Here is a 22,745-nt window from a genome sequence, read left to right as displayed (position 1 = left end):
CTCCTGAGTAAAAGCTGCTTTCATCCTGGCAGGAGGGGAAAGACTTCTCAGCTTTTTTTTTTACCTCTTTTCCTTCCATCTTATTAGTGCTGGAAAGTGAGATTAGACCTTTTCCTCATTCCTTTACATTTATACACTGTTTGTGTGGTCTTGGATTTGTTTAAAAGTTTGATTCTGTGAGCGTATCATCAGAAGTAGACCTGGGTGATATTTCGAGTTTTCTATTTTGTTGATATAGAACATGCCAGTATTGCTTATATCAATATATATATATATATATATTTATAGCTTATTTTGTTTTAAAATACTTTTAGGAGTTGCTGCTTTCACTACTTCTCAGAACAGCATGAAAGGCACAGTTTGACATATTTCTGAGTGTGCTCGAGCCCTGACCTTCCCCTAAACAAGCCACACTACAGAACTCACTCACACATGCTGTCCCTTCGAAGGGAAGAAGATTAAAGTGGCTCATTTTGTGCAGCTGTTTGTTAATAAATGTGCCTGTGTGGCATTTTGCATGTGCAAATTTAACCCAAAATTGTCGTTCTGGTCAGACTTCGTTTAAAATAAAATTATCGAGATTTATATGAGAAAAAAATATTGAGATATGAGTTTTGGTCCATATCGCCCAGAAGTCATCACAAGTTGCAGAGTGTCAGGCTGTGGACCACACGGCTTGTCGAACACAGACAGGATTTCCATAAGTCTGGTGGTGGACTTTTACAGTAGCGGTGGGAACTCTGTGTGCACAAGCATGCGCACATGCATGTGTGAGTTACAATCAGCAGCACCTGTTAAGCAGTCGACAAAATGAAACACGAGTCACAAAATGTTTTGCGGTGGCTCCTTATGCCTTTGTCTGCTGCTGTGATCAGCCCGCACAAACAGCAGCACTTGTTTGTGAAGCAAGAGAGGAAGTTCTTAGGAATTTAAGAAATGAAAAGCATGAGTGAGAAAGCGGAGGAGATGGTGAAGGAGTATGGAAAAAAAGACAAGTTTATAATGAGTCCAGGGCCCTGGGGGTCGTTAAAAAAGCAGCCTTGTTTTAACAGAGGCCATCTCTCCTGTTTCCTCTGTTTCTGCTTCTTCCTTTTTACTTTTCTGTGTGCGTGCACCTGATCACCCTGCATCATAGCTGCCTCTATACTCACATCAAAGACCTTCTGCGTGTGCGTATGTGTGCGTTTGTGCATGTATCCGTGCTTAGAAAAGATGTGTGGTAAAGTAAAAGCTGTCTTTCTGTAGATTGAATCTCTGAAAAAAGTGTTACACATATGCACACACACATAAACTCACATCCTACAGCTTTTCCCCAGAGCCCAACAAATCAGTCAGGCAGAAGGAGAGGGCAGGAAGGCCAACGTCTTGGGTTAAACACATGCCGCTGAGGAGCAGAGCAGACAGATAGCAGGACCACACCAATCTTGCATGCTTGGATGGCAGACACGGGACCTATACTCGCATACATATACATAATATACAGTGTGTGTGTGTGTGTGTGGCTGCCTCTCGTCACACACAGACCTCATTACAGCATGTCACTTGTGCTTGTTGGATGTCTCCCAGCTGTGTAAAAGTTGTGTCAAAAAGCCAATATGTTAGAAACACGACAGGCTTGACAGTTTTACCTCCTGAATACTTAACTTTCTGACATCAGTCAGAGATTTTGAAAGCAAGGATTGCAGCCGTATTGTCTTTTTGCATTTCTTATTTTCAGTTTCAAATATATTAATATTTGGATTTTTCCCCCCTTCAAATTTCTCTGATCCTTACTTTGAGCATTATGTGCAGCCTTGATTTCCCCCCACTGCAATGAATAGAATGAATTATTATTGCATATTATTAATTTTACAGACATTAATTATTATTTTTTAACTTGGTTTACCCCATAATTGTGAAATAAGTTAATCAAAATCAAAGGGTCTTCATGGTCAGTGGGCCCAGAATAGTTCAGATGTCCATCGTATCCATATTAGCATATATAGACATAAATATCAGACCCTCTGATCAAGCAGATCACCTGCAGTGATACTTACCAGTTTTTACTAAACACCCACCCCTGCCTGTGCATTTCATAAAGGTCAAAGATTGTCAGTATTGACCCTTCACCCTGCTGGGTCTGGGTGTAAACAACCCCCCCAATATTCCTCAGAGAATAGCATTGGGTCTAAGCCATAAATCACATGTCAGATAATTGGTAGGAAAAGAGCAGTCCAGCAGTATATAACCTTTTACGTGTCGTCTAAACTCTTTATTATGGTGCTAATGAGTGGCTGTGGATCAGGGTTAGAGACGCGAATGAAGGGAGGTGGAGTGGGAGGCGGTTCACCTCAGTAAAATACGGGCTTCTGGTCACACACACACACACACACACACACACACACACACACACACACACACTAAATGTGTTCACTTATCACACATGCACTGTTGGCAGCTCCCATCTCATGTCTCTTCTACTGATTTTGCATTTTAAACTGTAGGATATACGCATATGCAATAATTGTATTGTGCCCTCATGCATATGCAAACACACAGGAACACACACTCATACACACACTCACACAGAGTAGCTGGCAGGCTCAGCAGTGTCCATTACAGACAGCCATTAGTATGTAGATTGTCCTAATTGTCCCCATAGACCACACAGGCAGTGCTCAGCAGGCCCACTGTGAGTGTGTGAGGCTGAGACTCTTTACACACCCTATTGTCTCGGCCGTGACCCTATTAGTGTGATCACAAATCAATCACTGAATGATCAGGGGATATATGCTGTGGTTAGTTTTAATGCAATAATGCATATTAGGTAGATATTCACTTTTAGCAAAGGTTTTCATGTGTAAGTCGTACACAACTGCAACTGTGTCAGTTTAAAGAGGTTTTAACTTTTATTCTGAATTAAAGAGTAATTAAATCTCCCATGTAAACATGAGTGTCTCAAAGTGTTTCTCCGGGCATAACTTCATGCTGGTGCGTTGATTTTTCCCAATTTGGTCATTTAAATATATGAAAACACAATAGTTATCACTCTACACATTACACAACAAACTTAAATGTCCCTGATGTCCCACCTTCAAACACAAGGTGTTCCATGAAAAAGCTACTTAACCTCCCACTTTTCTATAGCAATACATACTTCCTACGCGCACTGCAGTAGTCTATAAAAGTGCCCAGTATGTTTTATGAAAATAAATCAACTTCTAAGCTAAAATGCATTGAGGAGTGAGGTAGTTTAACAAGATCTGATGTGGTTTACTGACGCTTAGTAACTGGGCGTTTATGTGCTATGTGTTAGCACATTGAAATGTTTTTTTTTTCCCGTGAAATCGATACAATAATTGCGCGGTGAAATATCGTGATATATTGCCAAATCAATTTTTTCTTACACCCTTATTATTAGGGGTGTCCCGATATCGGTCCGATATCAGCCAGAAAACAAATATCGGATTTTATCAGACTGCATCTAAAATCTCCGATATATTATATTATATTTATTCAATTGTAGAATACTGTAGATAGTATTTTGAAGGTTTAAATGTGTCATGTAACCAATTGGTTAATCATAAATGGGTATTTTTTTCTCATACCTACTTTTGCTGTCTATTGTTGTCTGTTTGAGTAACATCACTTGATAGAGCCTTTTCTAACATTCCACACTACAAAATAATTAATAAAAGTATGTATGATTCGTGCTGATATCGCATCGGGCCGATATCGGTATCGATCAATACCCAAGGCTGCAATACCGGTATCGTATCGAAAGTGAAAAAGTTGAATCGGGACATCACCACTTATAATAGTGCAAGCTCAGTGATAGGTTGAGTCTGCTTGAATAGGCTTCAGTACTCCCACAGCACTGTACAATTAAGTGTAGATGAACTCATGCAAATGTATCATATAGAATTGTTTTATAGACGGGCAGTCCCGGCTTTTCAAAGTATAGTTATTTTAATTATTTGAATGTGTATCTGGCTAACTTCTGAGTTCAGTGGTGGACCTTTTTCCTGTGGGTGGCTGATTTAGGTTCTGGCAAACTGGAGAGGCTGTAGTCTTATTAGCAGCAGCTCTAAGTTATTGATCAATCAAGTAGAGGGACATGAAACCATGAGTGGCACCTGTGTGACCCTGCTGAGCGTTGTACACAGGGGTGAAGAATAAGATCTATAACTGCTGGCATTGTCACCAGCCTCTTTGTTCTCTCGTGTTTGCTAACAGGGGAGATCGGAGGGGTGTATCGATGGGGGGCTCTGACTACACTGCCGTCCCCTTGGCTACACAACGGTGTGTACAAATGACACACTCATGCATGCACGCACACACACACACACACACATTCTTGATAGAAACATGCATCTGTACAGGTTTTCATAGTAATTATACATTTTGTAGGGATTTTTTTATTTGAAAGCGCTATCAGAAAAATTATTAATAAAACTTGAGGTTTGGTGGGTTTTTTTCGTTCAGTGTCAGATTTTGTCACACCACGGTCTCTCACAAACAAGTCATTTGCTTTCTTTCTTTAAATGCTAGAGCTTTCAATTAAAATTCACTACAGGTACCTTTAACTGCAAAATAAAATGTTTTTTTCCACTGTTGGCCTGCTTAAAAATGACAGCCCACACTTCAGGAATTGTGCTTGAACTAATTGAAGTGCAGCAACTTACGTAATACGTAATAATTCCAGCAAGTTCATTTTGTCTTCTTTTGTGAAATATATATATACAGAAATAACTCATAAGGACACATGAAAGCCATCAGAAGATGCTTTGATGCTTTTTTATGAGCGAACTCGTCGGGATACATCAAAGCAATCACCTCCGAGGAAGACTGGCAGTTGACAGTCAAAACATGTCAGGAGATAAAATTTCCTGAAGAACCTTTGAATAAACCTTAACATATCTAACTTTACATTGTCTATATCTTCCTTCCATAGTTAAATTATTGCATAGTTATTGACTGACTAGACCCGGTTTATCCTGATAAGCAGGAGTCTGTTTTCTAAAATGGTTTTTAGGGATGAGCGAGTACAGCATTATCTGTATCTGTACATGTTAACCATATGAATTATCTGTATCAGTATCTGTACTCGGAGTGGGTGGGGCCTACCCCGGAAGTGGGTTGGGTTGTCTTGAAATGGGCGGGGCTTTAACCGGCATGTTATTTTAAGCATGTAATTGATGTGGGTTGGTCAGGAATTTTTACATTTATTGCTGATTAGAAAACTTTTTACAGGACAGCATCAGCATTGAGCTTCAGATCTATATATAATATATATTCTATATTAAACAGCAGTGTTGTTTTAGCTGTAAGATAGTTGGAGAGGGAGGAGCTCACATTCCAGGAGGCGTGTTAGGTGACGTCACCTGCCATCGTGGGCAAAATCCAACTGGCCTGTTTAAAGCTGACTTTTTACAAAATGTGGAATACAAGGGAGGGAGGAAACATAACTTTTTCAACTTTGTCCCTCTGAATGAGGCTAAAGGGATGTCTATCACTGTAGCAAAACCATCATAAAGTGATTTTTTCATCATACCTCCACTTTAATTCACTTGAGCTTTTTTTTGGATGCATGTTTTGTTTTATTTTAAGGGCTAATATTAATGAAAAAATAACTTTTTATGAAAAGCAAAGACTACTGCAATATTTAAAAAAGTGTAATAATATTCAATAAACATTTACTTTATTTAAAAAAAACATGTCTAAAAATGTATTCTAGGCTATATATGCATTATTTAAGAAAAAAAGGGAAAATTGAACCGCATTCGATATTTGGTATTCGGCCAAGCGTTTATATTCCATTCGGCTTCGGCCTCAAATTTTCATTTAGGTGCATCCCTATGAACAAACCCACGTTTACCAGAACTCTACTGGTTAATAAGCAAGTACAAACCAAAGTAAAAACAAACCTGAAGCTGAAGAAACCCTAAACGTTAACGGAAAAGACCCGCAAACCTGAGTGACTGAGCAGAGACAGAGCTATTATGTGTGTGTGTGTGTGTGTGTGTGTGTGTGTGTGTGTGTGTGTGTGTGTGTGTGTGTGTGTGTGTGTGTGTGTGTGTGTGTCAGTGAGCAGAGCATGTGTGTTTGTGTGTGTGTAGGGGAGGGGTGCTCTGATTAGCCCTCAAAACGCAGACAGTCAGCGCCAATGAGGATTTTCATTCTATCCGAGCACAGATATTGACTCGTATTACTCGTATATAACTCGTATTTGGCAAAAGTGCTTTATCCACACAGGATACTTTAACTTTAACATTAATCTAAAACTCACACAATATCTTTATCTTCATTCAGCACTTAAAACCCTCCTGATTCATCTTTTCTTTTGTGCATGTGGTTTTCTGATGGTGTTCTGAGCATAAGTGGGTCAATCATTGGTGTCTTTCCACCATTTGAAGATAAAACCACGGTCACCTGCCCCAATTGTTGGCTCATCTTGACAGACACAATAACATCATCTCAGAAGTGTGACTAACCCAAACAAAGGCGTGTCACACAGTGTTAGGTGTCTGCGGTGGTCTCACACCTGCAGTGTTTATGACAGTATCAGATGTTATCTGAGGAAAGGCTTTGGTTGATCTCTACTGAAAATAAGCTGAATCTGCTCAGTGGGAGGTTTTTACTTTGGGTTCAACCACTCATGAGCTTAGATCCTGATGCGGGGCATCTTTTAGGTCAGAAGACACTGTTAAGAAGACACTATGTTTGAAGTGTAATATCACTTCTTAATCCTTTTGTGTCTGGCTTTCTTCTGAAGTGAAGTAAGTGCATGTGGGACAGGTGTGTGAGCTGGACAAACTTAAGTGTGTTTTCGATTTTGTGAAGTGTGAGTCAGTTGCTTTAAACCAATGTTTGAATGAGTAACATTAAATATTTTAGCCTATACACATGATTGTATAGTTGATTTTGGGACAGTAACGTAACGTTAATGCATTAGGGATTCTTTTTATATTGATGTAATACATGAATGTTACATGTTTATGAAATTATTGAAGCTCTAAAGACAAAACCTCCTGATTCAATAAATGCCCCTCACTCTTGATGACTGTGATAAGAATCCATCATAGAAATGACTGCTCGCTTGTGTTTACCTCTATTTGTGATTGGCTTGTTGGTGTTGGCACTGTTACTGGGGCCAGTTAATTACAGGTGATCTTATACAGGTGGGTTGCATTGGTGGTGGTTGAACAATGGGTTGGGGTAAGCTATGGACAAAACCTTTTGTTGAGAGGTATTAGGACACTGTTTGTATATATCTGCTTTGTACTTTCTACATACGACTTTTTCTTAAATCGTATTTTAATGTGTTTTTTTTTCACAGTGTTTAGAATGCATCGTCATGTTTTGTTCATCGGCACCCAGAATTGATTGAGAATATATAATTTATTAAAGCTGACTGGACAGAACATTGTAAATCAATAAAAGGAAATACATGCTAAAGTTGCTCTTTCTTTTTTAATTTTTTTAATCATAACTGAGTAGAAATGGCTATCTGACATGACTCTGCATTAGTGGTCCCTCGATCTGGTTCTCAAGAAAGTTGTAGTAATATTTAAATAAGTTACAATATGTTTATTTTTACCCCAATAATATTCATCAGTTTTTCTTTTTGTTTGGCAGCATTGCCATCTGGGGATATTTTAACGAGACTTGTTGCACCCCCCACCTTCATGCATATACACACACTCCCCCCCAATAACTAGCTCTTGCCTCCATCTGGGAATACTATTCTAAACTTACTAGGCGTGCCGTGTGCAGCTGATAGCGGGAGTGAGAATGTAATTAATTTTTTTTTTTCTTCAGAGAAACATAATGGCACTCAGCGTGTATATACTGTATGTATGCTTAGAGATCACTGAATTGATCAGTTAAGCAATATTTGGAGAACTTCACCTTGTGAGACCAGGATACGATAGCACAATATCTGTATCCATAGTGTCCTTAGTGTCAGAGATGTTTGTTGTTTTTTTTATTGGATGCTTCAGATTTATTCATGTACTCTGGCTTTGTCACTTCAGAAAGTGAGAAAATACTCAGCATGTTGTCTTCCTACAAAGGTACAAAACACTGTTCAGTCAGACTGCATTAGCGTTGTGTCTTTGATAAGCCTATAGCTACAATTATACTCTTCAGTGAGTTACCCAAACACTTGTGGTGTTTCTTTAGGACTGTTTAGAAAAGTCAAGTAGTTGAAAGCAGCAGAGCGATCCCCTCATTTTCTCCTTATTAACCACTAATTGAGTGAACAAGCGAGAGAGGAAATGAAAATGAGAGAGAACTGATGAGGAGACGCATGAATAATAAGAAAGCAAAAAAAAGGCACACAGACACACGTACACTCACACAAACAGACATGTATTATTAATGTGTATTAATCCATTGACTGGGGAAAAGTGATCTGTAATTTTGAAGACAATATAATTTCCCGCTAATGAGGGACCCGTTTATTAGCCTCCTGTCTTGACATCTCTGTCAGTCTCTCAGTTCAACACATGCACAAATACAAACAAAGAATGCTGAGAAACCACTTTTACTTCACCCTGTACCACGAAAGAGGACAAGAAAAAAACTGTGCAATTGCATTTCTTATACATACAAGTGATGTTTTACATACTTATATTATTATTCAAAGCTTAACGCATGTAAATTTTGCATTACGTTATGTAGTGTAGGCTACAGTTTTAAAATTTCTGTTCATTGTGTGTCCAGAGTCAGTGAATTATTGATTTGATCATAGTACAGGCAGTCATTAAATAGATGTCAGTAGAGTTGGCTTTGTAAGGTTTGAGATCTTTTAAAATAAAAAAAACGGTGAACTCCAAGTTTTAAGATATGCAATTTTAGAAGAATCTTTTATAGATGAAATGATCACAGGAAATTGATTAATACTAAACCAAGGTTTTTCAATAAATGTGCAGTTCTTGGCCATTAGGTGGGTTGAAGCCTCATGTCTGTGTAAATAAATACCCAAGGACAGTCCCAACTTTCCCTCTGACTTCCACTTACTCCCTCCAATCAAGAAGTCACAATCAAAGATCATTGAGCTATGCATCTTAATGAGGGGCAGATTGATTGGTTGGAACGGAGCAGAGGCAGGGTTCGATCTTTGCCCTGAGGTCCTGAGAGGGGAAATATGGCCATAGAAGCACAGTCTCAGATCTGCCAGTCCTCTCTCCATCAACGACATGATTGGACGTGTGCATGCTGAGCCACGCCTGGCCCTGATGGAACAATTGTAGTGACTAATGGAGAAGATGACAGAGAGGAAGAACAAGAGGCCGAGGCAGAGATATTCAGAGATTGTGTGCAGATTGACCTATGGTCAGAGAGGTTATGTCCATTGATCTGTTGGGCAGACGAAAAGAGCTTTGGCCTGAGGTGCTTCAGAATGAGTCTATTTGGAGTTTAGGATTCTTGTCCCTTCCCACCAGGAGCTTTTTCATCATCCGACTCTCTGAGACTTACAGCCAGTGTCTTCTGTTGTTCACGTAACGCACAAAGCACTACAAAGGCCAAAGGCCAATCAATGTTCCACAAGAGGTTGATACAGATCTTATTAGTCAATGAATGATCATTAGTGGTCTAATGAAACATTGATTTGAGCAGAGGCCAAAGGTTGGGGTGGTTGTGGTGAGTGTCTTTAATACATTAAACACAATTGATTGTGAAGTCAGCGGGACATTTTGAAGAATCCTGGCAGTAGAATGAATCCAGTAAGACTTGAGGACGACCCAGCACAGGACACGCGCATTCATCAGTCACTGAAGGAGTGCAGAAGTCTTTTATATAATTGGTGTAACAATTCAGTAATTGATAAAAAGCAGATATCACAAAGTTCTGAGTCAAAGGAAACGAGACTCACTGTATCAAAGGCTAGAGCAGTTACGCTTTGAAAGCTGAGGAAATGACTCTGCTCATAGCAGATGTGTTACTACAGGGCCTATTATGTTGCTCATTAAATACCCAACCTCTCAATAGGCCATTATTTCCCCAATAAAAAACAAATGGCGGCCTGCATACTTTCCCTTCTCCCCCTCTGCTTCAGAGGTTAGCTTCTACCTCACAGACGGCAGAAAACCCTGACTAATATCCTGCATGTGATGCTTTTAAATAGGAAGCAGGCCGCAGGACAGGGTGGGGTACAGGTGTGGCAGGAGCCAATAGATTTTATAGCCCTTCATCTCCTCTGAAAGTGTGCCAAGGACCTGCCCACACAACCCACCACTGCAGCGCTGCCAAGCGGTAACCTCACTCCCCCCACTGATCTGTATGCCTACTGGTTATATAGAGTCTTTGCTTGTTATGACTTTATAGAGGGATTTCTGATGTGCTTAGAGAATTGTTTGATGGTTGGTATAATGATGCCATTTGGAGTGAGTTGTCTCAGCATTTTATCGCCGGTGAAAAAAGAAACAGAACCAGTCAAGCGAAATAAGCTCCACGTCCTCCCCTGGATACTAGTTGGTATGTCCCCTGCCATTCAAAGCCATCCAAACGCTGTCATGTCAATCAGAATTACAACACATCTACAGGTTTGTCACCGGGGGGACGTTTGTCAGCATGTCCTCCCTGTAGAACAGCCTTTTCATGCCCCAGCATAATGTCAGTGGGTGACATCCAGGCCTGATGTGATGTGGCATTCACTAAAGGTCATGTTAGGCATCTTCGCTTCGTCGGCATCAGCAAAACTGGCAGCCGTCATATGGGCGCTGGCATTGGCCATTATCCAGGCCGTGGGGGGGAACTTTTATGTTTTTTCAGGATTTGTCAGCAGGATTTTGATCTCTCTCTTTGGGTTATGAGCCTGAAACAAAGGACAGTTCCAGTTTACGGTGATGCAGAACAACAGAAATTGGCTCTGACTATCAATCATACTTCAATTCAATCATCCTCTTAAACATTGGATTGTATTTGTGTATTTTAGTTTGAAACATTGTTACCTCACTTTAAAATACTTTACAGTTAGAGATGGATTGTCTAAAGAGAATTGTTGTAGAAGCATTTTAATAAAACATGAAAATCAGGGACAACAAGGCATGCCAATATGTATCTTTCCAAATGTAGTTGTTTACTTTCACAGAACAGACAAAATAATCCAGCCAATGAAGCATCTTCTCATGTGGGTTGTCTCAGTTTGAGGTGAAAATGTCAACTGGACAAAGACTAGACAGTCAGGAAAGAAGGTTCTAAGATGGGACACAAACACAGAGAGACACAGAGACGGTGAATCCTGTTGGAGTTGGTCCAGTCTCAGTTATCACAGCCCAGCACGAGGAGGCCAATCGGCCTGAGCCAGTTGCCGTAGTGAGAGAACGTTAACAAGCCCACAGGCAGGTTTTATAGCCCCTGTTGTGCTTCTTGGACCCCCCAGGCTGAAGAGGGGCTGAGGCTGACTAACACTGACATGGTAGGGGTACAGGAGAGGGGTGGGGGTGTAAATAGGTGCTCATGAACCAACAACTGTCACTTACAAGATTGTACGTCAATCATCAAGCAGCATAAGTACAAAGACAGAGATTACAAATTTAAATCTATTGGCACACAGACAGATCTGATGTGTTTGGAGCAAAGGTGTAGAGGGGGAGCGGAATGGGCTTTTCCAAAAAGGGGACCAATAAAACACCTGAAAATCAAATCCCATTGCTCTTATCGCGGCGCCATTCAGAGACGGTATCTGTGCAGGTAATGTGGTTATAAATTCAATTTCAGCCCACAGATTTCATTGTTTACTGATGCCTGCATGTTTCAGGCAGCAGGGCGCAGAACACTCGGGAACGCTCAATGCGTGTCGGGAAAAGTCATTTAGTTTTCCACAGGGGGATGCAAAAAAAGGCAAGTGTTGGCGTAGAGGGTAGGCTTAGATCTGGAGAGCTGTCATTCTTTCAAGGACACCTGACCCTGCTTTCTATTTTCCACCCCATGTTTTATTTAGTGTTCATTGTGTTCTATTTGGTTCCTCATTATAAGGTCTCATAGCAATACCAGGGGGCTGCACTGCTTTAACCTGCCTTCTTGTCTCTGGTTGTTTTTAGTTTTGGAACAGTGTTAGTCAAGTGTTGAACAAAATATAGTAATGAATGTAAAGGTAAGTTCAGTCTATAGCTGTTTGAAGACCTGACAAATACACTTTGGTATCTTCTCAATTAAAAAACATTTGTGATGGCATAAAGCCTTGAATTTGTTTGACTCTGATAATGGGACATCATGCCTACTAGCCCTCTCTTAATGATGGATGGATTTCAGGAGTAAATCACCTCATCTACTAGGTAAAATCTTGATATAGTAAAGCTCCTCAGGCTCCCAGCTGGCTGCTTATGGCTGTAATCCATCAGTGGGGCCCAATGGGCCGAGTGGCCCTCCTGGGTAATGTTCCTATTGACAGCCTATGATGTCAGCACACTGACGCCAGGAGGCCACAGTGGAGTGTGAGCGTGTGTGCATATGTGTGTGTATTTGGAGGAAGTATCTACACAAACAAAAACTGTGCTAAGATACGTCCTGGGTTTACTAACATTAGGCAAAGAAATGATTTACACTGTTTTCATTTATTCCCACTCCTTTTTTAAAGAACACATTTTCAGGACAAACACTGTCCTGTGAATTGGAAAGATCATTTATTAATACGAGATATTGTTTAGTGTATTGTATACACATGCGCATACCTAAAATTCAGCTCGTTACACTTGCACACAGTTTTTGAAGAATTCCCAACACATCTGAGCAGATGAAGGCTTCTTCAAGCCATTCTGTCTCCTCGTGTAACTCCCTACAGGGGAAGCCTTTGCCTGGGAAAGATCTTGCTGATGCAGGGTAACTACTTTGTATCTTGTTGCTATATTCAGTCTGGAAAGGCTTTATGACATTTTGCCATCAAACTGTCCTCTCCACATCTATAACCTTCCGTTGGTGGCACAGTTTGTGTGAAACTCAGCAGTGTGAAGCTTCCTACACAGCTGTTTCTGTTTGGTTTAATGACTGCGATTCCACATACATGTGTGATCATTAGCATCTGTTTGGTGTAACTAGATGAGTATCTTTTTTTTTTTTTGTAAGCGCTATCAAAGGTTTGAGCAATGATTTTAATTATACTAAATGCTGATGTAATTTAAAAAAAAATTGCAGGAATCCCAGTAAATCATTTTTCCTCAAAGATCTCTTTGGAAATGTTTTGGCACACAGACCTTTTGAAAAAAATCTGATGTATTTTTGCATGTGTTTTTTTCTTCTATTTCTGTATAGACAAAGTGAAAAGTCTATATGACTCACAGGAACCAGTGTGTCCAGTCTGTCAGGCCATCCTACGACCAGGAGAGCTGCAGGAACACATGGATCAGGAGCTGAAAAAACTCGCTCAGATACAAATCAGGTGTGAAACTCCCTCAGTTCTCTGATTGTATTTCTTCACACATTAGAGTGTAAAAATGTTACTTAATGTCACTTAAATTTCATTTTACATAATTTGCCAACTATTTATTTTAAGGATCACATCTTCGTCCTATGTCACTAAATTCTAGGATAACTCCTGATTTTATTCTTACTACATTTCTACCACAGAGCTGATAGTCTGTTGAGGAGTCATGTCATAGCTAATGTAGAGAGGGTCTGTATTTCTGGGGGTCTCAGATCTTTCAGTGATGATGTCTCCTGTCTTCTGTGTCACCTGTGCACAGTGTTTACAAGCTGCCTCATTGTTTCCAACATATTTCATATTACCGCCTCAAGCCTTTAGGCAACAATTCATACAGCAGGCGGAAAATGTCTCGCTAATGGCTGCATTCTGCTTTCTACTCACACACACACACACACACACACACACACACAATATACCTGCTACTTAAACTAGAAGAATGATTCTTCCAATAAAGACATTACACTCCAAATCTGCTTAACGACCGCTCCGTGGACAGTAATGGTTTCAAATTGAACTTAGCCCACGGGGACAGTGTGTGTGTGTGTGTGTGTGTGTGTGTGTGTGTGAGAGAGAGAGAGAGAGAGAGAGATATTAATATTTACAGATAGATACAAATCCAGGGCAGATAAAAGCTGTGGTTATTTCTGAGATCTGAGACGGTCTTTAAATACAGGTCACCTACCGTATGTTTGCGTTTTACAGGAAATCAGTAAAGATGAAATATGAGCTTATGTGCAGTTGTTGAGCAGATTTGCCTTGGTTTTGTCTTTTTACATTTAGCACGACATCACTGCAGATTGACCACCTTTTAAAGACGCCAAAGGTATGGATTATATTTGGTGGCGTTATACTATTACTGATAATAGACAACACCTTTTCATTAACGCTGTTTATTTTTTACCACTTTCTGTCCAGTCCTTGTCATTTTCTCTGCATATCAAGCGTGAAGGCGGCTCACCAACCTCTCCTCCTCGACTTTCTGAAGAAGCTCATAACTCTGACCGATACCAGGTGGGATGAAGAAACAATGAGTTATTTTAGGCAATGTCTCATTGTTTCAGTTTTTAACTCATCGACATTGAAGTTCGAAACAGTTTTGAAAACCGCAGACCGTCAACGATAGCAAATTAGATTTAGCCCCAGGTTCTACTATAATTAGGACAACACAACATAAACAAGTTTTTTAGTGCGTAAAAACTAAAATAAACACTAGCAAAGCTTTGATCCAACTGCCTAACTAAAGTGAACAAGCTATAGATACAATTAGTGTTTTTTCAACAACAACAAAAATTCATGCACATGTAATTGACTCTGAGTAATGTTTCGGTGTTGTTTGTTCTGGTTTGGTTTATGTAGATAATATGTGTCTCTCTTATATCCATAGTGATCAATTCTTGGGTGACCAGTCACATGTTTCTGAGATTTGTAGAATCCATACAGGAAATATAGAATTAATGTACATGAAAATGGCGAGCTTTCTGCATACATTATACACACTGACAACGGCATTAGTGTCTGTCCCAAATCTCGCTTCACCTTTTCAAAATGAAGTCCCAGAGGTTTAATATTTGTGAGCAAGCGTTAGACAGGAAGAGGACAGGCTATAAGGCATTAGCTATGAAGACAAACTGAAACAAGGAAACATGATATATAAAGGCCTTCTCAATGTAAAAAAGAAAAGACATTTTGAGTAACATCCTTGTTGTGCCCTGAGTTAAAAAGAAATTAAAATTTTTTCTTGTTCCTTGCAGACTTTTCTCCGAGTGCGTGCCAACAGACATACAAGACTAAATGGTACGTTCCACATCTGCTTTGTGTCCCTAAATGTTTTAATCTGTCGAGTCCGTTTCCCCACCAAACTATACTTTAGACCAGTCTAAAATTGGTCATTTCTGTGAACGTTTTGCCCAGTAAGACGCGCTGCCGCTGTGATATTTTACCTTCAAAATAATCCCACCCCATTGGTTCAGATGTCTTTCCCTCCACCGGCCTAGCGCCCACACGAGCAGAGGAGCTATTAACCTTTCAACTTTGACCTCTGATATGTTAACAGTCGATGACCTCTGCTGGTGCAGGTGCTACGTCAAATCTGGCCCAATACGCCCCCACAGCGCTGGAGCTCACCTAGACTGCAAACAAACTGGTAAGAAACTCAGAGGAGTCAATTCTCCCACAATGAGACTAAACCGCAGCAGGTTTTATTATTTTGACAGGAGAGTGGGACTGTTTGAAATGTGTTGGATAGAACTAATGTTACTAATTGAAATTTATATTGATTATAAATAATGAATATCATTTTCTTAACTGCGGTGGGCCATCTGGTCCATTGAATGGTCTAATTTGACTGATGATGTGACTACTTTGTGTAGAATTGAGACAATAATCATTTCTGTAGAGTTTTTATGTTCATATTAAAGATGTGTGGATGTCATTCTTACACTTTGGCTTTCTTTCATGGTGCAAAACATGTTAAATATAGAATGACGTGAGTCTCTGGGAGTGAATGCGCAGGTGATCGACGATGACCCTTCACAGATGCATCGTGTCTTGTGCTCTGACTAAACTGGGTGTAGAAGATGGAGAGAAGCCTGAGCTTTAGTGTCAGTGAGAAAGAGCAGAGTTAGACAGAAAAGATTTAATAACCCGGGGCCATAAATATAAATAAATGCCCTGAAAATCATCACCACAGATCACAGTTAAAGCCATTAATTCATACATTTTTACAAACTGCACCTGTTAATCAAATACAAACTGATCAGTTGATGTGTTTGCTCACAATGATTTGTCGCACTCTCCAATTTTCTGCTACAGTCATTATTTCCAGCGAGTTTCTCCAGCTCTTAGCTGACTCTTCAAACTGCCAGCGCTGTCGAGGTCTGTTAGGCTTTATTGGGCTTCATAACAGGACAGCATAATGAGCTTCTAAATACACGTCAGGAAGGAGGAGTAGGATGAGCGGCCCCTCTGTTGATTAATCAACCTCTCTCTCGCTCCCTCTCTGTCTGATGAGCTCTTTCTCATCTTTGACCATCTCTTTAACCCTCATTATGTACGCTGGGATGGCGACGCTCGGGTCACGGCCACCGGCACTCCAAGCACTTTCAGGGGCCACTGTCATCCAATGGGAATTAGAGGGCCCTAAAACTTAATGTTCCTGTGTGCAATCTGCAGTCAGTCAGGTCAGATTCAGAGGGGAGGTGCAGTTTGTGTTCTGCCATGTTAACTTTTATACCCTCAGCGTGGAGAGCGGGGGAGGACAGTGAAATGACAGTATGTGGATGGATGCAGTGTTTTGGACTTAAGAAAATAAAATCCTCCTCTATCTGTGTACGAGGATCCCACATCCACCTGATGTGAGTGTGTAGGTAGTGTATGCAAATGTGGCTGGCTTGTACATTTTTGTGCATCTGTCAAGAACAGGTGAATAAGTTCTTTTTCAAAGTTTTAGAGTGTAAAACTGGGTTGTCAAACTCCAACCCTGTACCTGCCCGTGTTGCCCTGTCTAAAGAAACCTGAATAATAATACTATTATGTATTATTATTACGACATTTTTACAGAATTCTGAATATTGTTCTGCTAACAATTGGAGTCAATGCAAAAATGACATTTTTAAACATCCGTTTTTCACTTATGGAGCCAGTAAATTATTGTTTAAAACAAATTACCAACATCCCCATGTTGTATAGTTGCAATTTGTGTATTTTCAGATTTTTGTGTAAATAACAGAATTTTTGACAGCTGAAATCAGCTTTTAAACACTAACAGCTGCTGTCTTGCACACAAGTGGCTGTCTTAGTCAATTTGAGAAGCTACACAGGTGACATTTCCATCTCCTCAGTGATATTGAGATGGAGGACAATTCTTAGTGTTGTAGATTGTGAGTTCATACCTCAGCTCATAACTCTTTTTAAACCCTTCAAGTGGTCCATTTGTCATTATAAACAATTGTAAAACTTTAAAAAAAAAACAACTTTATTGTTATCATCCCATCATAGGCTCACAGCTTACAATAATTATTGTGGCACACCATCTTACTGACAGAAAAATTTTAGAAGACATAGGAATTGCACCAGATTCCCTGAATAAAACATTTATATGAGCTGTGATTGAAGGTTCTAAATCATACAGTACATCAGTGAAACTCTCACTGCGTTTTTGAATGAAAGAATAAAATAAACAAGCTCCCCACCTCAGACCTCTTTTATCAAGTTCATGAAACACACTTTCTCTCCTTCTGTGTGTCTATGATCTGTTTTCAGTCAGGATCGGGAAGCTGAAAAGACGGAAACCGGAAGACAGACAGGTAAACAAATTCAGATAAAAGTATCTTTTTCTGTTGTAATCATGGATGAACATCCAGAGCACAGGTGATCCAAAACCTTTACATATTGTTGACTGGATAGTTTCACATAGCATCAGGATGAATGAAAATGCAGGGGGAAAATATACAGGCCGGGCTAAAGGAGGGCATGTGGACATTTACATTGTGTGTTTCATGTGTATATTGTGTGTGTGTGTGTGTGTGTGTGTGTGTGTGTGTGTGTGTGTGCGTGTTTTTATATGTTAGGACGGTTCAACAGATTCGGTGCCTCTGGAGGATGATTGGAACGAGAGGAGAAGGATGCAGATGGCGTCATTAGGATTTAAGAGTAAGCATCAGTGCGTGTGTGTGTGTGTGTGTTCCACCAATGTATGATGAGTACAATGAGTATGAAGTTATTCAGTGGAGGGTGAAAAATGAGAGCGAGTGGCAGTTGAAAAACCACTGAACTTTTCAGTCCAGATTACTACAGATCAGGATGCCTTAAGGTTCACATTGAGGTAACGATTTCTCTCACTGGAAACTGACCTGCAAACCTGTTGCATGATCATCCACCGACGTCCTTTTAGCATTATGGTTCATCCATCCATCTACCCATCCATCCATTCATCCATCCATCCATCCATTCAAAAACACATTGACTACAAATAAAAGCTGTTCATCAGGTGTAAAAGATCTTATTCATTAGGAAACAAAAAGCTGAGATCCTTTGACATCTGTCTCCTGACTGTCTGTCTGTTAAAGTCGAGTCACATCTGATCAAAGAATCCAGTGACTATGAGCAGCGATCAGCCTGTTTCTGTTTTTAATACAATCCACCTGCTTTGACATCCTCAACTCATAGTTCCTGTTTTCAGCACCAAGAGGAAAAGATCTTGAGATTGATGTTATTTTTTAATGCTAGACTGCTGTCTATTTACACTTGTAACAGTTGGTGATTACAGTTTGGTCTAAGTTTTATGTTTTAGGTATTTACATATTAGGTAATTATGTACTGTATGCATTTTCTTTTTTCTTAAATGCACTGTTCTCTCCAATTTAACTGTCTTCATGCTTTTTGTCAGAAAACATTGATTAACTTTTTACTTGAATTTGGCCATTTTAATTTTATTGTATATATATATATATATATAAGTTCTTGTTTGGTTTTTATTTTATTTTATTCTCTCCTTCCTCTTCCTAAAATCTTGTTTTTATTCTTACATTTTGTTTAATTTTTAATTGTTCTTATCTTAAGATTTTAGTTTTTATGAAAACATGAATACACTTCATTAATGAAGACTGTGATGACATAAAAACGTAAATGTCATTGATGTCAACAAGTGTCCATATAACCTGTCTCATCAGGTGTGATGATGGTTAACACGCTCTCTAAGGAAGGCAGAGACAGTGACGCAGACCTGGACGTAGACGGAGATGATACTCTGGAATATGGCAGAGCGCAGTATCCTTTATATTTAACACACACGTGAAAACAAAACAAGATTTTACTCATGCATTCAACATTCAGTGAAGCTTCAAGAATTAAGTATAACATTAGAAACTTAGAACAATTATCAACAACTCAAACAATTAATTGGCTAATCTTTTATCATACAGCGTAATACTGACACATATTGAAACGTTAAGTTAATTTGGAAGAATAACTACATTTATTATGAAATAGTTAACATTTTAGGCAATTCAACAACATTTCTGATAAATTAATGAATCATGTTGTAAATACAATTGAGGAAAGCAAAGATAGAATAACACTGCATCACATCTTCAATTATTGAGATGAAGAATACAACAAAATGTAACATACGTGACAAAAATATAAGTTAAAGGCAGATACTACTACTAATAATAATAAATAAGTAATGATTATTACAAAGTTTAGCTGACCATGTTGGGTTCCCAGAGTTCTTCTTGACCTGACTGTGCAGATACACAGAGACTGACATCATTCCCTGCTCAGGAGAAAACTCCAAAGAAGCAAAAGTGAAGTATGTGTTTCCTCCAAATGTTTATCTTTAAAAAAAAAAAAAAAATTGTCTATAGTTCTCCCATTTTGTCTCGAGTTACCGGTATTTTTTGCTTTGTTGTGTTTATGCAGTAGCAGCATCCTTCCTGACTCTAGAGGTGGCCTTGATTTGTCCAAATGGTCAAATGATGGTGAGCTCTCAATTGATAGGTTTAATAAATATATATAAAGCACAAAATTATTAGTAGTTACAGTACTTCAGAAAGGGGGAGATTATAGAAATGTATTATGGTGTGTTAATCCACACAGGAGGTCCATGTACAAGCAGTGGAGAGAAAAAGGACGGCAGCAACACTGGTCTGCTTCAAACCTCCAGAAATACTGAGATAGAAACGTAAGTGTGTGTGTGTGTGTGTGTGTGTGTGTGTGTGTGTGTGTACATGCTGAGTGATGTGCTGTCAGGTGCTTCACATATTCCCAGTAATGCTTCCTGTTGGTGTCTCATTAATTTCCAAAATGTACTCAGAGCTCTCATCAGGTGAGCGAGCAGAGCCGGTAAAAAGGTTCAATAGTATAATGTGAAGCTGTCCATTATTTAACAGATGTTATTAACCGAGAACCATCTGGTTGGTGTTTTTCCTGCACAATCAAGATCTGGATACTCAAAGGAACTCTGCGTAACAACCACGCTGCCCCACAGCCTAAAGGTTGTTGGTTCATGTGCAAAGTGTAACCATGGTTCTGACTTTATGTGTGTGGGTTTAGTCCAGACATTCTTCCCTCTGTTTCTATATCAGCATTTTCTACAACATCATATGATGAGATCATCAGTCAAGCTCATAGTAGCCATTGTGAACATCTACACACGTTTCATCACACTTAACACTGTACAGTATGTTTGTGTGTGGCCAACGTGTGTATGTCCTACTCTGTGAGGACCATGAGACCTCACTCCACTTACACCCCCCCATCCCTTGCCCCCCCCCCCCTTCTGCTTGTGATAAATGAGACAGCGAACGCCAGAGATGTGATTGCTGCTAATTTCATGCTCGGTGTCCATGTTGGCCAGCGAATAATTTAATCTGTCTTCGATTTATAAATGACTCTCCAGTGTCTGCCTAACGTGTGTGTGTGTGTGTGTGTGTGTGTTAGGCTCTCAGAGGATTCCACGCTGACAACGCTGGACGCTCTTAAAGCTCGAATACGAGACCTGGAGAGACAGCTGTCTAAAGGAGACAGATTTAAATGCCTCATCTGCATGGTGAGTATATGAGGACAATGTAAATCAATGGAGCAGAGACATGGACAAATGACACAACAGGGACTTTGATTCTAGGCAATACATTTCCATTATTGGTTTTATTCTTCTGAAAAAAGAAAAAAAAACTATTTAGTAGAGCTGGGCAATTAATTGAGATTCAAGATATATTGAGTTTTCTATTTTGACAATATAGAAAATTACAATATTGTCTATATCGATATAGATTTTTTTATAGCTTATTTTGTATTAAAATACTTGTTTTAGGAGTCACTGCTTTTGCTACTTCTCAGAACAGCAAGAAAAGCACAGTTAGATGGAATGCTGAGTGCGTCCTAACCCAGACATTCCCCTAAACAAGCCGCACTACAGAACTCACTCATATGTGCTGTCCATTTAGGAAAAAAAAGCCAAAAGTGGTTCATATTGTGCAGCCGCTTGTTAATAAATGTGCCTGTGTGGCATTTTGCATCAGCAAATTTAACCTAGAATTGTAGTTCTGGTGAGACATTATCCAAATTAAAAATATGGAGATTTATACCATATATCACATTTTGAGAAAAAATATTGAGATATGAGATTTGGTTCATATTGCCCAGCCCGACTGTTTATATATGTAATTTTAAAAAGGTTTGTTGAACAGTTTTAATTGTATATTTGAGCTAAATATTGTTGGACAGTTAAAGTTTATCTTTTTGTGTTCATTGTATTCACTTATATTGTATACCTACTTGTCCTGTACATAGTGTACATGATTACTGGGGGGACTGGAAACCAACTCAAGGCTAAATGTAAAGCACAACATGAACAGGACACTAGTCCAGCAGAGACAGACAAACACAGTCCTACTATAACACACACACACACACGTTTCAGACGGTGGTAGGACACGTGTTCCAACTTTTATTAATTACTTCCAACCCCCTCTGTCTGCATAAAAGCAGTGTTGGAACACACTGTGGTACCAGACCCTCATGAGCATCAGGTGAACATTATTGTTCATGGATTTCATGATTTCTGTTTCAACTCAAATTACTTATTTGTTCTATGCTTTCATTTCAGAGTGTAATGACACAATAAACTCAATCATTTTCAGTAAAAACATGGAAAAACTGTGGTGTTCTAAAACTTTTGACCGGTAGTGTAAAATATACTGTATCTCAGTGGGTTATCTGACCTTTATTGTTTGTTCGTGTGATGATTGATTGACATGCAAAGCTAAAGATCAACTTATTATGATGCTGTTATAATTAGTCTATGGATCATTGCATCGATCACAACATATGGATCAACGCTTTGACAATTCACCAATATTGTTTTGGGTTTTTGTAAGAATTTGCTATTTTTTAAACTCCAGTTTAGTGGTAATAAAAACATTTAGTTTGTTTATTTAATATCTGATATAAAAGAACTTTAAAAAGTCATTGTTAAGACCAGTGTTAATTTTTGTTGAATAAAGTTTTTCTTTATAGTTTTTGTCTAATCTTTTTAAGTGACAATAACGACACTACAACAGTTGAATAAAAACTATATCAAAATATATTGATATTTTTGACGAATAAAAACAAAACTATGATTTTCACATGGGACAAAAAATACCAATCAGAACTAAGTTTAGTTTTCGGAAAGTATCCAGTAACAGCTACTTTTGTACTTTTGAAAGGCGGGACAAGCTGGTAAGTGATCCAATAGGAAGTAAGATGATTAGTGGTAAATGAAATAGTCCTGATCAATAAATTTGGACTAAAACTAAGTTTAATTTTAGGCAAAACTAAATCAAAATGTGTTGTC

The 22,745-nt window shown here is 39.1% G+C and overlaps 1 protein-coding gene across 3 annotated transcripts in view; it reads left to right on the top strand.

Annotated features, from left to right (window-relative positions):
• The window catches only part of rnf220b (ring finger protein 220b), a 31,597-nt gene that overhangs the window by 7,052 nt on the left and 1,800 nt on the right, over positions 1 to 22,745 (top strand). The window contains exons 3-15 of one of the 3 annotated variants that reach the window (XM_028444819.1): positions 4,216 to 4,281; positions 13,237 to 13,363; positions 14,189 to 14,231; positions 14,324 to 14,419; positions 15,160 to 15,202; positions 15,462 to 15,551; positions 17,669 to 17,712; positions 17,977 to 18,058; positions 19,078 to 19,174; positions 19,659 to 19,718; positions 19,829 to 19,887; positions 20,006 to 20,090; positions 20,849 to 20,957. In XM_028444819.1, the coding sequence (XP_028300620.1) occupies positions 4,216 to 4,281; positions 13,237 to 13,363; positions 14,189 to 14,231; positions 14,324 to 14,419; positions 15,160 to 15,202; positions 15,462 to 15,551; positions 17,669 to 17,712; positions 17,977 to 18,058; positions 19,078 to 19,174; positions 19,659 to 19,718; positions 19,829 to 19,887; positions 20,006 to 20,090; positions 20,849 to 20,957 (1,001 nt within the window). The remainder of the gene's footprint in view (positions 1 to 4,215; positions 4,282 to 13,236; positions 13,364 to 14,188; positions 14,232 to 14,323; positions 14,420 to 15,159; positions 15,203 to 15,461; positions 15,552 to 17,668; positions 17,713 to 17,976; positions 18,059 to 19,077; positions 19,175 to 19,658; positions 19,719 to 19,828; positions 19,888 to 20,005; positions 20,091 to 20,848; positions 20,958 to 22,745) is intronic. The other 2 variants (XM_028444820.1, XM_028444821.1) reach the window with 2 other exon arrangements.

This window comes from Gouania willdenowi, chromosome 4, assembly GCF_900634775.1.
Source record: "Gouania willdenowi chromosome 4, fGouWil2.1, whole genome shotgun sequence".
NCBI classification, from domain to species: Eukaryota; Metazoa; Chordata; class Actinopteri; order Blenniiformes; family Gobiesocidae; genus Gouania; species Gouania willdenowi.
Note: the sequence above shows the minus strand (reverse complement) of the source record. Positions and strands in the feature narration are given on the sequence as shown.